Genomic DNA, 17,475 nt, shown 5'->3' on the forward strand with positions numbered 1-17,475 from the left:
CAAGAGAGACGTGGAGCTACTGGAGAGAGTCCAGCGTAGGGCTACGAGGATGATCAGAGGGCTGGAGCACCTGCCCTGTGAGGAACGGCTGCGAGAGCTGGGCCTGTTTAGCCTGGGCAAGAGAAGACTGAGGGGGGGATCTTATCAATGTGTACAAGTACCTGAAGGGAGGGTGTCAGGGGAACAGAAACTCTTTTCAGTTGTCCCGTGTGACAGGACTAGAGGCAATGGGCAGAAATTGAAACACAGGAAGTTCCGCCTGAGCGTGAGGGGGAATTTCTTCCCTGTGAGAGTGACGGAGCACTGGAGCAGGTTGCCCAGAGAGGTTGTGGAGTCTCCTTCTCTGGAGATCTTCAAGGCCCACCTGGATGCAACCCTGTCTACCATGCTGTAGGTGACCCTGCTGAGCAGGGAGGTTGGACTAGACGATCTCCAGAGGTCCCTTCCAACCTTACTGATTCTATGATTCTGTGAAAGAAGACTTTCAGTACTAGAAAAGTATTTGACATGGAAATACATAGTATGTTTCAGTCGCTGGAGATTGAGTAAACACAAAGCAGAAACTAGGTGAATTTTTTTAAAGATAAAAGTTATGAAATGTTGGATTGCTGTTGAWAGAGATGTGATATTCTTCTGCTCTGCAAGTCTTTATAGCAGCTGTGCTCTGGATCACTGTAAGAGATGGACATGATAGCAAATCTCCAAGTGAGACTCTGTCAGCTAARCTGTGCCGAAGGACAGCCTAAATTCTTCCTGTGGTTCCTGTAAACCTGTTGGCCAGAGAAGTTACCTAAACAAAACAGACGTAACGTGTCATAACAAAACAGATGTAATATATCATCCTCTGCCTCTAACACACAACAAATGAAATGGTGTGACTGTAGCCGTGGTCACCGCCAGTTGGAGCAGTTTCAACCCAGGGCAGAGATAATTTGAGCCRTTCGAGTGAATGATTTCAGTTTTCAGACTGATGTATTAAGCTAAAATTGTTCTGCCTGGATACACTGAATGAAAACTCCAGTGGTCTCACATGGGTCAGRTACTGCTGCTCTGTGGGCAGCGGTGTCTATGCCAGAAATAGGGAAAAGAGCTGTTACAGCTTCAGACAGCTAATTTGTATCTACTATTGCGTATCTGCTGGAGCATTTAGAAAATAAATGCATTTATCCTTAGAGCAGAAGCAAGATGTTGATTGTGGGTTTGCTCCCCTTTTCCCATCAAAACTCTACTACCTATGCAATAATAAGAAATATTAAACATACCGTCTTGCTGGTCTGGTTTCCACTTGAATATTTTTTCGTGTTTTGGAATGTGATACTTCAGCTCCAAAAAAGGCTTGTCTTTTGCTTTTAGGACAATTACACTTGTATTTCATTACATGTAGATTCATCTTCRCTTTCCTGCAATTGTTTTTGTAAAACTAGTTTTAGAGCAGTTTTGATTTACATCAGTGGAATGGCTAGTAAAGGGAATAACACAACACAATATATTTTCATTACCATTTCTATGTGCTGTAGCRTTCTGACAGCAAGTTAAGAAGAAGCTGCACTGGGCTTTATGGAAGGGACTGCAGTAATTAATCTTCATTAGGATTGTTGCCATGGCCTTGTGAATTAAAATTTATTACGTGAAAGAAGGTTTGTGGCACAACATGTTTGATTGGCAAAATGCCAATATTTACAGGCTAAATTATTCCTAACTTTTCTCAACTGTATTTTATTAGTAGATTCATTCATTATTCATGCGCGTTTCTTTGGGAAAGAGCTCGTGAGCTCTATAGCTGTTTGGAAACTCAACTCATGGACTGCAATACAGTGACAAGGGCAGTTTGTTTCAGTGCAGTGTTGGTAAGTCTAGATGYCAAAACATGCTCTGATAAATGTTAACTGAAACACAGCCTATGGTCTAGGAGATCTTGGAGTAGCATGTTGTGTAAAAGCAGTGAAGTGGCTGAAGATCTGTGTAGCATAACATTTCAAATGACTGACTCAGAAGCACTTAAAATCTAAACCTTAGAACATGCTGTGAACATACCTCAAAGCACACTGTAAGACTATTAATTAGAAGTAAAATTAAGAGAGTTTCCTGGTGTATCGCCGTCAGGGTCATAGTTAGATCCCCTGTTTCCCAGATGGCATTCATTTTTGCTGCCATTTATTTCAGAGACAGGATTCATAAACTGTACTTTAGTATTTCTGCAATGAAAGTTATCTATCAGATGATAGTGCTTTCCGTTGTTGTTACAGCTGCGTAAATGGTGGCCACAGAAGTTACTGCGCATGTTGATGAAGTTGGCTGTTAGTACGTCGGCGCCTGTGTAAACACAGCCAGTGACAGTAAATCATGCCATCCGGCAGCCTCAGACTGCGTGGGTAATTCAGGCTGCCGCAGCAACGAGAAGCTAAATTGCACCAGATGGTACAAGGAAGGAATTGCAATCCAGCTGCACGTGCCACTTTCTAAACGTTATAAATAGGAAAGGAAGAGATGCACTGGTTTTGGTCGGGAACCCTCTGAATTGTGMATTTTGCTTTCTAATTATGTTTTTTTCATGTTAGAAAATAAATCACCCTAGATTACCTTATTTTGTTTTGGCTATTGCCGTGGACGTCCATGGGTGGTGTGTGTGTGAGGAGAAGGAGCRCTGCATCTGTTAGTGGGCAGTGAGCAACGAGAAAAAGCTTTGCTCTCCAGGGCATGCTGACGGCCCTTCAGTCAGCAGAGACCAAAGGGGAATTCAGTTAGCAATCGCAGGAGCGTAAGTCATCCCCGTGGAGCTGTTTCCACGGGCTCTGCCCTTCTGCGTGCACGCCTGAGCATTGCACCTAGTACACTTCCCCCTTCTCAGAAAACTTTCTGTGTGAACAGGTAAGGAGTAGCACCCGAATGGTGGGTGAGGTGCACCTAGCCCTCCTGGTGCGAGACATCTCGCTCTGCAGTCCCCAGTTTCTTTTTCAAACCACTGCTCTCTCCTCCTCCTCGTCTTCCTCCGAAGTTTCCCGTATCTCACATTGCTTTGCTTCTACTTTTTGTGCTTCATTAGAAGCCTCCGTTTCTCTTCATTGCTCAATAGCTTTCTCACGGTATTATCTTTTCTCTTGCTTCCCATCTTCCACGTTCCTCCTTACTTGCTTCTCAGACTTACTGCCTAGCAGGGGTCGAATTAGTGTGAAAATATGCCTAATGCTGACGTGCAGATACGTCTTTGGTATGCACCATTAATCTAGCAACGTGATGCTGTAGTAATAATAAGAGACAACTTGACTCAGCATAACCTTCCCACAAAGCTTACGATGAGGATCCTTGGGGCACTGTGCCCCTGTCTATGAAAAAAGCAGAAGCCTCCCAGTTCCTTCTGAATGCTTCCTGCTTAATTTTATACCTCCCAAACATCCAGGCCTATGGTCACCTGAAACTCGGCAGCGAAGCGSTAGGTTCTCATTACTTAAAGCCTGCTGTTCCGTAAGCCCTGAGGTTTCTGCACTGTTTTAATTGCTCAAGATTGTTTTGCACTTGCGTCCCAGATGAAGCATCAGTCGATTACAAATGCAAACTGGGCTTCGGAGCCCATCCACACGCTGGGAGGAATTGCCTCTTCTGCAAGCAAGCTGCGGAGTGCTTTTATTCGATGGCGTTTCAGCCTTACGCTTTTCAAGCAAAGCCTCCGTAATCTGCCCTGGTCAGAGAGACCCCGGTGAAGCTGCATCCCAGCACGTGCTGGCCACCAGGAGAAGGGAGTCTTAGCGATTTATGGTATATTCATGTACTGTCAATGTAGCTTTAATATTTTTGAAATATCTGAAGCCCTGCAGAGAGAAATAACAATCCTTGTCCCAGAAAAGCAATAAAGGAAGTGTTGGTAGCAAACGCTGAAAAGCTCCCTGCGTGCAATTGCCAGCTCAAAAATGGCAAGAGGAGATGCTGTGCTGTTTGAAATGGCGTYGTTTGTGAAGAGCGTTTTAACGCGCAGTCATCAACTGTTGCTTTACACTATTTCTTCTGGATAGGCAGGGCAAGAACAAGATAAAACRAGGGATTTTGGTTCATCTGTGAGCATATAAGGGGCACGCCGGGGGTTTTTCCTCCTGTCCTGGTTGTAACAAGTACGCCGGGGTCAGCGCCGCTCTCGTACGGGCAGTGGGATAGAAGGGCGAGTGCTGTGTCCGCGGTGCCGGTGCCGGTGCCAGGCTGCCCCGGTGCACCGGTGCCTCCTGGCGAAGCAACCAGAAGGTGCGGTGGCAACTTCTAAACAAGCTAGAAAGAAGGGATGAAACCCTTGTCCTCCTGGTGATTCCCAGAGAGTGTTTGGGRAAATCTTGAAAACTGCTGTATTTCGAGCTGCGTTGTGGATTGTTCTGTTTTTCAGCAAATTATGAAGTAAGCCTTTCACGTGCTGGTTTTTAGTTCTGGTAATGGGAAGAAACAAGGTGGCCAGTTGAAGCTGGTTTCTATTGGCCATTAGGTTCGTGTGCCATGTTGGTTTAGAGTACAGTGTTCTCCGATTTAAGCTGTTAGTAGTAAGTGCTGCTTCTAATCGTTAAATCTCTAAATGAGTATTTCCTAATGAAAAAATTCCCAAACTTTATATTTTCACTTAAGTTATTGCAAGTATTAATGCAATTTTAAAAGCTTTTGTTAACGCATTTGTATGAAGAAAATTGAWTTTTCCGTGAATGTTTTCTGTGAAATTTGCCCAATTGTAATTGAAAATATGAATTTTAAAATCTATTTTTAAAAACCTAAAATCAGTCTTTGAAAAATTGTTTCTCATTTTTTGCTATGTTGTTTAAAGTACAAGCATGGAAGACTGAAAATGCCATCTCATTTCAAGTGTCTTTTCTGGAGGGAGTGGTTTGGGGGGTTACGGTCTGAGGTGGGGGAGGTGGGTATAAATTCTCAGTCTTCCTTACAGAGTTTGCAAGCTGGGTCTGCATAACCTGTCYGTTGAACAGATGTAGTCGAGATTGCTTAAAACAAAATTTTTTGTGTGTCTGGGCAAAAACCAGGTGAAGGGACTGCAGGCAAAGCGGGTGGCAGCACCGCTGGACCTGCAGCCCCGCCAGGGCAGAGAGCTCGGGTGCCAGGCTCGCTGCCTTCCCTCCCTCGTATTTGGCCATGTGACAGAAGTCAAAGTAATAAGTCCATTTCAGCTAAATTTAAGGCTGCAAAAGGCAATTCATTAGAGTCTTACAAAAGCAGTAAGAGGAATAGGAACTCACCAGGGGAAAAAAAAATGGGTGTAGGTTTGTGTCTTCCTCTCGTGGCAAGACATAGTTAATAGCTTGCAAGGACTTATTTTGAAGGAAGAAAGAAGAGTGACTTGAATGAAATGGACCCAAATCAAAACTTGCATCTGTATTAATAAAGTGTAGGATTTGCCAATGGAATGACAGTTCTCATGTTCTTATTTTTGTCACATATTTATTTTAGACAAGATGCTGAATGCGTGTCAGTGTCCACTGACAAATTACTGAATCAGGTTTGTCAAGTTGCCTATCAATCTATAAGGCAGCAAATATTGGGTAAAGCTAATTATCAGTATCCGGATATACTGTCATCTCAATTAAGACAACAGAACAGCCACCACCGCCTCAGCCTGAAAGCAGTTCTAATTTAGACTTTCAGAGTTCATCTGCTTTATTGCTTTAGCAATGTTTAAATTGTTTGATTACATGATGATATTGATTACCACAGTTGTTAAAAAGAGTAATTGATTTGTTTCTACAGTGAACCTGAGGAGAGAAGTGGAGGAAAGAAAAGAGGCTGTAGTAACAGTAAAGCGGCAGAAGAAATGGCCCTGAAAAGAAAGAAGGCTAAATTGAGCTACGAGGAAGACTCCTTTATGCCGTTGGATACTGGGCTTTCCCTGGCAGAGGACGAAGAGCTTGTACTACATCTGCTCAACAGTAATAGCTAATCGTTTTCCTRCAGGCTTTCTTTTCTGGGAAATCTTCACCCTTCTATCAGTAATCGGCACACGATCAGTTTGGCATCTGGGCAGATGGGTACCATTGGGCATAGATAAACGAGCTCCATGGGCAATGAGCTTGCCTCTGATCTGCTCATAGGTTATAGACAAGGTTTAGCTGTTCCGTGAATGTATCGGGATATTTGGTTTTGATTTATAAGGATTTCTAAACCAACTTTTCAGACTAAATCCCCAAGTGACATTTTGCAGTAGCACATTTATAAGTGAGCCCAGGTTTTGAAGAATTCATCATTTAAAAAATTTTAATCTTGCTTTAAATAAAAACAGGATGTGCCTTTCTTGACTGTGTCAGGTTTATTATCTTAGAAGATAAATGTGTACTAGAATTATCAAAGAAGAGATACTGTTGGCAGTTCAAATCATATTACTTAAAAATAAAATGCTTTTTTTTTCCTTCTGTGTATCATTCCCATTTGGTTAAAATATTTTATTAAAATTCCTGAAGCTTTGGTATAAACTTTGTCTCTCAGCTTTGTTATGAAAGCAGTTATTTTTCCAATCAGTTATCATTTCTCTTATGATTCTGTCACCTGTGTTAGGCAATTCAGAAACCACTTTCATAAGCTAAAACTTTGATTCTTGGATTTTGATTTTGAAACCCATATGAATGAGTAATGAGTAAATGGCATCATTGTGTTGTCCCAGTGCCACAAATAGTACAGCATATCTTGTGATAGGAATCCCTGTAAGACTAGAAACCAGAATTTTCTGTTATAACCGAGTATAACAGAGAAAAGAGTATTTACCTTTGTTTTCTAGCATGTTCTGAAGTTCGAGCTCATCAAATTATGTAGTTTCTTGCAGATTTTGTGCATGCTTTCCCATAACCTCTGCACCATGATAACAGCAATGAGACATATGYATGCTTTCTACTTTGCAAGTTCAAAAATAGAAAAGATGGAGCTATGAGGAAACAATGAAACATGTTGCGTGGGGCAATATGTTTACCTAGATTTCTTTAAAGAAATCTGGCCTGTGTAATTCAGCCATTTATATATGTTGCTTGATTAAATTTAAAAGTGCTGATTTAATGAATGTGTTTTTCAGTTCTGGTTGAGTTTTGAAGTGTTTGCATCTCTAAATGCTTGAGCATATGTGGAATTAGTGTCAGATTCTGTTGTGTGCCTTTTGCGTCAGAAGTAACGGAAGCTTTTGGTTTTATCACTCTGGCTCCTGCTTACATAAGGATGCTCTGGACTGCCTGACGCGTCAGGAAACCTCAACAGTATTGGCCCATCATTCAGAGGAAAGTATGGTAAACCCTTGCAGGCCATATGGAGAACGATCAAAACTGCTGAGAGTTTTACGAAGTTAATAAATGAGCTAGACAAAAGGAAGGCTGCTGTGTAAGAGAACGAAGGAGAGCAGGAAAATCCAATGTATTGCTTGTTGACACAGTTTTGTTGACAGCAAACAGACGTGCAAAGTCATGATTGTCTGTTTGCAGCAGATTTGTGTCTTAGAAGTTTACGTGGAAAAATACAGTACAGAAAGTCAAACACTAAATAGATATAAATGCCCATGGGCTTTCCCCCATTGCCATTGCTGTTCTGTAGTGAATCAAAACGTATACATTGTCTAAAAAAAGCTGTGTACCAGTGGCCTTCCTTAAGGGAGAAGGCTCTGATATGATGCTGTTGTGACTGTACTTAAAATTCATCCTTGGAACAGTGATGAGCAATGTCACCAAGTGACTCCGCACCGAAATAATGTCGGCGCTGGCTCAGAGGTCATGGATGAAGGTGACAGATTCACCAAATCAACACAGGGAGCRTCAACAGCGGGAAGCTTTTCAAAGGTGAGCTGGATGAGGGTGATAGTACAGTGGTATACAGCCTATCTTGTTCAGGTGAATTCATAGATTCAGAGTGTACTTGGTGTGATATTGAGATGGTTTGCCTGTCACCCGAGTTTGCCAACTCAAATGTTTGCTCTGAGAAGGTTTAACATAGTTTGTTGGAAGAAAGAAAGTGTAGTGAGCGAASATTTACCATTTCTTCCTGCAACATCCACATTCATTTTCTTGCTACACATGGGAGAGACAGAAATATTCTTATTCAGTAAACAGAGTAAAAAATAGATTTACATATATCRGAAGGACTGTACTGCACTTTTATTTTTGAAATACTTTCATTATCTGTGTAAAACTATTATCTAAGTTGCTCTTATTTTTGTATTTCCAGATAATGTGGTTGCCAATGTATTTGTGTTATCTGATGTAGAGTGATTCTTTCCTGAATCCTTACTAAGTTTGGCCAGCTACTTGAAATGTACCTGTCCTTGAAGAGGAGTGTGTATCTAGAGTACCTACAGGAATGGAGCCCTGTGAAAAAATGGCGGGGGGGGGGAGGAACTTGAGGCAGCTGCTTCCTGCTAGGAGTGTATCTAAAATCTGGGAATGTTAAATGCACTAGAACAGAGAGAGAGAAGGAAAAACAGGATTCAGCGTTCAGTGGCTGTGATTCTGGGTTGTCATTCCCTTCATTTGTAGATCTAGATTAAGAGGTTCCTACCCAGCTCTGCTTCTTGCTATGTTTCTGGAGTGAGAACATGCTCCTAAATTACCTGTACTTCAACTGGCGAAGCCTCCCGCTTGGCCTCCGAGCGGGTGCAGCAGYGCTGGGCAGCCAGGGCTGCAGGACCGGGTGGCAGGTCCTCGCCTGCACCGGCGCCCGCGGGCAGGGGACACGGGAAGGACAACTCCTCCTTCGGGAGTGGTTACAAGGTCTGAGTTTGGAAATGAGCATTTCCAAGGCCATTGGCCTGGAGAAATTGCCTTAAATCATCCAGCAGGAAAGCTTGTTGTAAATAATGGATTTTCATGATATTTTGCATTTGTACTTATATATTAATAGTGATTGATTTGCTTCTGCTGTGAGAATGGTTCCAGTGTGTTGATTTATACCTAGATATACAGTGTTCAGACTACATCTAGTACATTAAAACTAATTCTGAGGATTTATATTACATACGTATGCAGCAGTATAGTGTAGCAGGCATTTATTCAGAGTCTTAAATTTTCTGATTATTGCATAGAAAATAATCAAGTCCTTTGTTTACTGAATAATTTATTACTCACTATTTGTTTCAAGCCCCTTTTGGATAGAAAGTGGAAATCAGTTAAAAAGTCCATATGATGGCATTTAAAAGCTGTTTTTTAAAATGAGGTTAGTAGCATGACACTAAATGAGCTTGCTATACAGAAGGCATTCAACTTGCAGTATTTCCATGAGGCATATAAATGCATTGTTGCAAAGATGCTTCCCTGCCTCAGCACTATAGAAATTCGTGTTAGGTATTTATCTGCACTTTGCGAAGAGCTTATTGCTGCAGCATATTAAACTGTGTGAAGAGTGTAAGAAATTTAGGCTTTGACATAGGTGGTTGCAAATTAATATTTAACATTTTAAAATGAATTTATTTTCCTTTAAACATGAATAGAAATAATTATTTTTATTCTTCTAGCAACTGATTGAACCCAACTAGAATACTGACTGCTGTGTCTTGCTCTCTGGCCAGCCTCCCAAAGAGAAAAGTGCCTAAAGCAAAGTATTAAAAAACAGAGAGCTGTGGTAGAGAACTTTCAATTCAGAATATATAAAACAGTACAAGGTCTGAAGATAGGAACCTGCAGGGTGAGTTTGCTCTATTTTGGAATACATATGATAAAATCTGATATAAAACACAAGAAGAAATTGAGTCTTAGTAAAGATAGCAAATGGGTATTTTTTTCTTATCGTACTACTTTTTAGTTTGCCCCAGGTGATGCTCGTTCCTTGTGAGAGGCTGATTGCGCCTTGCAGCGGGGATGGTAAGCTTAGGTGGGCCCTTGCTGCAGGAATGGCCACTGCCATTAAGTGCGGTTCTGCTTTTATGCTGGTTTACCACRCCAGCAGAAACCTTCCTCCAAAGCAATAACCTGAGCCTTGAAACCACAATTTAGGTTAAGCTGGCTGATTCTGTGCTGAAAGAGAAAGATGCTTACCCCTCCGCTCTGCTCACTGGGCAGYGGCTGGTCGGAGGACAGCGGCGTCTTCTACTGCAGCCCATTTGCTGCTGGTTTGATGGGGACTGTAGCAGAGCATAGCCAAACCTTGAAGCTGCATGCTGGAGCACATCCTAACTCCTAAAGAACTAAAATTTCCAATCGATAGTTTTAATAAGAAAAGGCTATTATGCTATCTTTTGGACCATATTTCATTAGATTTCTTGGTTTTATTGCTCTCTTTCTGCTCTGGTGTTTGCAACTTCTTTGAATTTGCTCTCTTCCTTTCAGATTAATTATTTATTCTTAGAAGAATCTGCAAGTTTTATCTTTAAAAATTATAACTAGATGCCAGCCATTTGCAGTGTTGTAAATCATAAAATTTGCTGTAAAGGCTTACTCCTCAAACTTTCGAAGTAAAGGAGTCAGGTAATAACAACAAATTACAAGCCTAGTGCAAAAAAGAAGCGACTCCTTTCAGGCCTTTTAGGAGATAATGCTATGATTGAATCAGTAGGGAGAAGTTCATTTGCTCCAAAAAWTTGCAGTGCCTTGCCTGTTTATGTCCACGCCTGGCTGGAAGCCATCTTTGGCAAAGAAAACTATTCATCAGATCCAGTCATGTTAAAATGATTGCTTAAATTACACAGTGCTATCAAATAGCACATTACCCAGGAGTGGAATCTCTTGGGTAGGTGTTATCTGTTGGTTTTGCACATCATCTAAAGTTTGTTTTATCTGTAAAATATAGATAAGTTTAATGAAACCAAATTRGTTTTGTTGAGCAGTATTTGAAAACCTTTCGAGTTGAGAAGTAGCTGTGGTGAGATTTCAGCTGCATTTAAAAGGAAGCCAGTGGGCATCATTCTCCTAGTCACATACAGGATCCCGAAGGAAGATAACGTTCCTGCTATGGCCTTCCCAGTGCTACAGCAGGCATCCTGGCCCTCCTCCTTTTTCCRTGCACGGCTTATCCTTTGCATGCTAAACTTCAGCTGCTACCAAAAAGCCTGTGTATAAGTACTGTAAGCAAGCTGTAAATTGAGCACTGATGAAAAGGCAGCTGCTGGTATCAGTGCTGATGTGATTTCTCTTACCACACTTAGGGTGAAATGGAATTGAGCTCGTATTTTTGTGAGCTCATCATATATATTTGTAAAGAAGTGAAACAGTTACTCTGAACAGTACCTTTTAATGGCCACCAGTTGCATCTGATCATACTGAAATGCAACTTGTTTTTATTCCAAAAAGTCAGTGAAAGTGAATACAGTTTAGGAACTAATTTAAGCTTGTTAATCCCCACAAATATTCTACAAATTACATTTCAACAGGATGACAGGTTTTTGATACCACAGCCCTAAGCACAGTTTGTATTTAACTGAAGATGTTACTTGACCTTATTAGAAAACATTTGATTTGTTTTTGTTCTTAAAATCACTTTATGTTCCCTTCTTACAGGTGTCATATTAATGCGTGAATTGTTTCTCCTAGCAATGAGGCTATTCCAGCAAACGCTCAATTGCACTGAAAGATCTGCTGATGTCCTTCAGTTTGATGCAGTGCCGTGTCGATGGAGGGGCTGCTCCCAGGTGGGCGAGCGTGCCTTGCCCTGGGGCTTGTCCTGGATCCTGCAGCGGGACTGGGAGCTCTACCCTGGCTTCCCACCACTGGCTGATGCACTGGTTAAAGTTTTGCAGTTACCCCTGTCCTCTCCTAAGTGTCTTCCTTTAAGAGTAGAATGAGACATGGAAAAAAAAAATCTTAAGCCATCCATACAGCCATGAAAAATTTGCAATGTGAATAAAGAACATATCTTTTCTGACTAAGGTGGTAAAAACTGTGAGACTTAAGTTACAAGTTAGTTTTAAGAATGAAAAACAAGTTTGCTCTTTAGTTATAGTTGTGTTGTAACTGGGTATCAGGATTGTGCCTATATCCGCACCCCTTGTGCTTGAATCATGAATTTGTTGGGTGGTGCAGGACCTCCCCAGACAGTCAGGACTGACTTGAGACAGGGGCCCACTTGAAACAGCAATTGACTGAACCTTCACAATTAAGTATTTGACTGAACGAATTTTGGACAGTTTTAGAAAYTCTCCTTGAGGCAGCTCCTGCTGTGTCTGGTCCAATTTGTATGCCTAAATGTGTTGATTAACATCCAGGGGGAAGTTTCCCAGAGGCTTGCCTAGGCCGTTGTGCATAGACAAGACATTAGTCAACAGAAACTATTCCTGCAGAAACGGTCACACAGGACAGTCTTCTGTATGTAGTCAAGATATTTAAGAGATGGTTTATATATAGTTAAGGTATGTTAATAGCAACATATTATGCATGTAGTGGGGTGGTCATGTAGGACCATGGCGAGCTGGACTGCCAGGAACTGAGCGAAACAGTGGTTCGAGGAGTGTCTCCGGATCAAGCTGATGGTGCTGCTGCAAGGAGCTTTCAGTGGAGACTCAAATTACCACTGCACAGTGACTCATCATTCAGTTTGGGAGATTTGATTCCCCAGGTGAGCCTTACAGCAAGACCTCAGTCATTTTTTCCCCTTTACCAAACATTGTCTCGGTGTCTGTGCAACAATAACTATTGTTTTTGCCTAGAGTGGTTATTAATGAGTGCAGAGAAAGTGGTCGTGAGAATATTAGGAATTCAATAAATGATTTAGTGCCATCCTACACAATATTACATACTCAAATGACTGCAAGTCAGCGTGCAAATGGATGCTGTTTCCCGAAGGGAAGCCAGAGCACAGTTCCCAAGTTGTGGTKTATGGCAGATTTCTTAGGGGAGTGCTGTTAAACCTGCTGTTAGCGTTTGAGACCTGCAGGGGTGCTTGTGTGATGGGGAGACCTGGGGTGTAGTTAAGAAACAATAGGAAATAGCCAATGAAGTCAGTGTGAGCGGCAAATGTCCCATCCCATCCTGTCCCATGCCATGCCATGCCATCCCACCCCCCTCTAGCAGTGTCTGAAACACACACAGTGGCACACACAGGCCTCTTTCCCCCTAAGAATTAAATTATCTTTGCCTATATCAGACTACTTTTAGGATTTTTCTCTGCAAATCTCTCCATCCCGTATCAGGAACATGCAAATAGAGGYCAGCAGGGAGCTATCAAGCTTTGTGTCTTTGACACCCTCTTGCAAAACCCTTCACTATCATGGGTGGAAATAATCCCCCACAGGGGCTCGGGCCTCTAGCTGATGCACCTTGGCAAACCTGGGTGCTGTGGCATATGGCAACAGCGGCCCGTCTGCCTGCCTTGCCCTGGTACACACGTCAGCAGGGGGGTAGACATGCTGGTGCTTTGCTCTGAGATCTGCCCTGACAGCTTTCATCTTTCCGTAAATATTACATGGTGATGTCAACTGTCAGGGACTGGACCCAGAAACGTAGAACCCAGAAACGATACCTGCCTGTATGCACACTCTGGCCTTGAAGGACCCATGCAGCTGTTCTGGTGAGCCATATAAAGAGGCCTCCATAGTAAGGAAGCAAATGTGCTTGGTAGGATGAAGAGCTTGCAATTCTTAAATATATTTAAGAATGCACTAATCTAGTTCCTTGTCTAGTGACTAATTATACCCATTTACTCTTTTTGCCTCTTGTAGATGCTGATACATTTTTGCAAACTGATGTGCTTCTTCAGCACCTAATTTCAGTGTAAATGATACCAAGCTGTTAATGACACAGAATTGCTGGCATAAGAGAGCAACTCTCCCCAAGAATCTTGCTAAATAAAATCAAGGAAGGGTAAAATTCTGCATGAAACTGTCTTCCCCCCGCCCCACTGAATGTACTTCACTAAGTATCTGAGGTACTTGTTTCTATCCTCATTTTACATGGGGAAAGTGAAGGAAGGCGACATAGGACTTAGCTGCTTTCAGTTTGCCACAAGCCCTTGCTGTTGCCTGAAGCTGCCACAGTCCCACTGCAGCATGAACTGGATAGTAGCATTGCTCTGCTGAAGAGGGGCATCAAGAAGATGCCTAAAAACCTCTAAAAGCGTTGCTTGCATTAAAGTAACAGTGTGGAGTCTGCATAGAGACAAACTGAGCAGGAAAAGAGTGTTGGGAGCCTCCTGGCAGGACAGCAAGGGAATAAGAAAAAGCCCAGGAGAGCAGAACCAGAAAGATTTGGAGGGGGCTGAGGCCAATGCCTTCTCCTGCCTCTGAAAGCCTGACTGGATTCGCCTTGCTGCTTGCTGGTGTGTCTTTGGCTGCTGTGGCCCACTGGCCATGTGTGAAGCCCACAGGCGAGGTGGGTGCTTGCGGCTCCAGGGCCAGCGCTAAGCTCAGAGCTTGACTCTTTGCCAAACATGAAGACAGTGCTGAAATCCTGCAGCTGCTTCAAGATTGTTCCTTAGCATAAAAAGAATCAYAGAATGGTTGAGGTTGGAGGGACCTCTGGAGATCATCTAGTCCAACYYCCCTGCTCGAGCAGGTCACCGAGAGCATGTTAGACAGGGTTGCATCCAGGCAGGCTTTGAATATCTCCAGAGAAGGAGACTCCACAACCTCTGGGCAACCTGTACAGGGCTCTGTCACCCACACAGTAAAGAAATTTTTCTTCATATTTAGGTAGAACTTCCTGTGTTTCAGTTTATGCCCATTGCCTCTTGTCCTGTTGCTGGGCAGCACTGACAAGAGTCTGGTCTCACCCTCTTGACACCCTCCCTTCAGGTACTTGTACACATTGATAAGATCCCCCCTCAGTCTTCTCTTGCCCAGGCTAAACAGGCCCAGCTCTCGCAGACATTCCTCATAGGGCAGGTGCTCCAGCCCTCTGATCATCCTCGTAGCCCTACGCTGGACTCTCCAGTAGCTCCATGTCTCTCTTGTAGTGGGGAGCCCAGAACTGGACACAGGACTCSAGATGAGGCCTCCCCAGGGCTGAGGAGAGGGGCAGGATCACCTCCCTCCACCTGCTGGCAACACTCTTCCTAATGCAGCCCAGGAKACCATTGGCCTTCCTGGCCACAAGGGCACATTGCTGCCTCATGGTCAATCTGTCATCCACCAGCACTCCCAGGTCCTTCTCTGCAGAGCTGCTCTCCAGCAGGTCAGCCCCCAGCTTGTACTGGTGCATGGGGTTATTTTTCCCTAGGTGCAGGACCCTGCACTTGCCCTTGTGGAATCTCATGCGGTTCCTCTTTGCCCAACTCTCCAGCCTGTCCAGGTCTCTCTGAAKGGCAGCACAGCCCTCAGGTGTGTCAGCCACTCCTTCCAGCTTGATATCATCAACAAACTTTCTGATGAGGCACTCCATCCCCTCATCCAGGTCATTGATGAAGAAGTTGAACAAGACTGACCCCCGTATTGAGGCCTGGAGGACACTGCTAGCTACAGGCCTCCATCTAGACTGTGCGCCACTGATGAYGACCCTCGGAGCTCTGCCTTTCAGCCAGGTCTCAATCCACCTCACTGTCCACTCAGCTAACCCACACTTCATGAGCTTCCATGTGCGGATACCACGGGAGACAGTGTCAAAAGCCTTGCTGAAGTCAAGGTAYACAACGTCCACTGCTCTCCCCTCATCTACCCAGTCAGTCATKYCATCAKAGAAGGYTATCAGATTGGTTAAGCAGGATTTCCCCTTGGTGAATCCAGGCTGVCTACTCCTGATCACCTTCTTCTCCTCCATATGCCTGGAGATGACATCCGGAATGAGCTGTTCCAYCACCTTTGCAGGGATGGAGGTGAGGCTGACCGGCCTAGAGTTGCCTGGGTCCTCCTTCTCGCCCTTCTTGAAGACTGSAGTGACATTGGCTTTCTTGCATTCCTCAGGCACCTCTCCAGTTCTCCAGGACCTTTCAAAGATGATGGAGAGTGACCTAGCAAAAGTCATCTATCGAGGTCACAGGAAATATTACTGCTTCCTTCATGGGGACTCACTTGTCAGAGAAACCTACAGAAAGTGCAGGCGAAGGAGCAAAACCGTCTCAGACAGATAAGGCAGAGCTGCATGTTTCAGCTTTGTAAGCGAAGTGTGATGCAAGCATATAACTCCAGGCTTCGTGTCAGAATTCATGGCTGTCTCAGAGGGAACTAGGCTACTGCTTGCTGCAACACAGCCCTGAGTGATGCTGGGAACGCAGAGCTTAGGTGGCCTTAGGCAGCTTTAAATGCGTTTGCAGCTTCCCTCTCTGGACAGCCAGCTACTTCCCGCTCCAGAGCAATCRCTCCCGTCATGGGGACACATCTGTGTGCTGCTCATGCTGGGGCCTGGAGATGCTCAGTTGTCCTCCTGGACTGACAGCCAATGAAAAACAAAGTCGTTTGGTTTCTTTTGAAATTTGGTAGCATCCTGTTTATTTGATAAGTGTGATTGTTTAAGGTACACTGATTTGCAAAATCATGTTAAAGATGAGCTTTCATTGCATGAACTACTCTGGGAATTATGTTGAATTTCAAAATATAACACCCTCTTTGGTTTTATAAGGCCTTAGATACTTAACAAAAGTTCCCATTCAAATTTCTTGTGGAAATATCCCACCTAAATATTCTCCCCTGTGTTGTAAATATTCCTCATTCTCCCCTTCTGCTCCTGAGTGTCTGCACAGCCACTAAAATTTTGTCAGTGAAGTCATAAAGCATTAAGAGGGGCAGWTTTTCTTAAGTAAGTGAAAATATGAGCCTGTCTATTTAGCTCTGCAGAGATTTTAGCATCCAGCCTGTGTTCAGTTAATATGTGGGACTGCAGCAGCCACAGCTTCCACAGGAACAAGGGACACCAAAAATCACATACTAGTTTTTTTACTAGAGAGATACAAAGCTCAGCATAGTTCCTCTTCCTGTTCCTCTGTSGTAACTCATCTAAAATTCTCATCATGCTGACCAGGGCTCTCAGACCCCAATCCCCCCATTTTTCTAGCCTGTTGTATATTATCAGCTGTTATTGCCAATTTTACAGGTAATATCTGTTCTGGAACGGTGCAGCAAAATCTCTGTTGTCCTCACCCAAAAGGGATCCAGGGCAGGTCCTAGTGCTAGTAAGTGTTTTTGYTGGCCACTCTGCCTCTGGCTATGGTGGCTCTATCCAGTGTGTTATGATGATCTCTGTAATGCTCATTTTGTTCCTAAGAGATGTCTAAACTCCTGCTATGGCAGGATGGTTCACAGGCGAGCAAGTTCAGTGGGCTGATTTTTTCCCCTCTTCAACATCCCTTTACAGCTGCCTTGGCTCCTCTTGGCTGTTGGCTTTGTTCCTTGACTGGCTGTCCATGTCCTACTTGAATGGCAGTCCACAAGCAGGGCTGAGCAGCCCCTCTGGGGATCACAGGGGCTGCATAGAGCAGATGGGGACTCTGACCGGGCTCCTGGATATACCTGCCAGCATGAGGATGGTCTTCTCTGAAATGCAAAGATGCTAATTCCTAGAACAGCTGGTGATCTGTTATAACTTCCCCATCTTCCCCCTCACCAAGGACTACCTGGTCGCTTGTTCCCTATTCTGCTGAACTGCAGCCCATTTAATCTTACTAACATATTTGAATTTC

At 43.6% G+C, this 17,475-nt stretch overlaps 1 protein-coding gene across 1 annotated transcript in view; it reads left to right on the forward strand.

The window, feature by feature from the left end:
- Positions 1–6,386, forward strand: part of DDX10 (DEAD-box helicase 10) — a 191,248-nt gene extending 184,862 nt beyond the window's left edge. Inside the window, exon 19 of the mRNA XM_085309102.1 lies at positions 5,728–6,386. Within this exon, the coding sequence (XP_085165228.1) occupies positions 5,728–5,917 (190 nt within the window). The 3' untranslated portion in view covers positions 5,918–6,386. The remainder of the gene's footprint in view (positions 1–5,727) is intronic.
- The last annotated feature ends 11,089 nt before the right edge of the window (positions 6,387–17,475 follow it).

Source organism: Rhea americana, unplaced genomic scaffold (genome assembly GCF_003343005.1).
Source record: "Rhea americana isolate MKP2758 unplaced genomic scaffold, rheAme1 scaffold_29, whole genome shotgun sequence".
NCBI classification, from domain to species: domain Eukaryota; kingdom Metazoa; phylum Chordata; class Aves; order Rheiformes; family Rheidae; genus Rhea; species Rhea americana.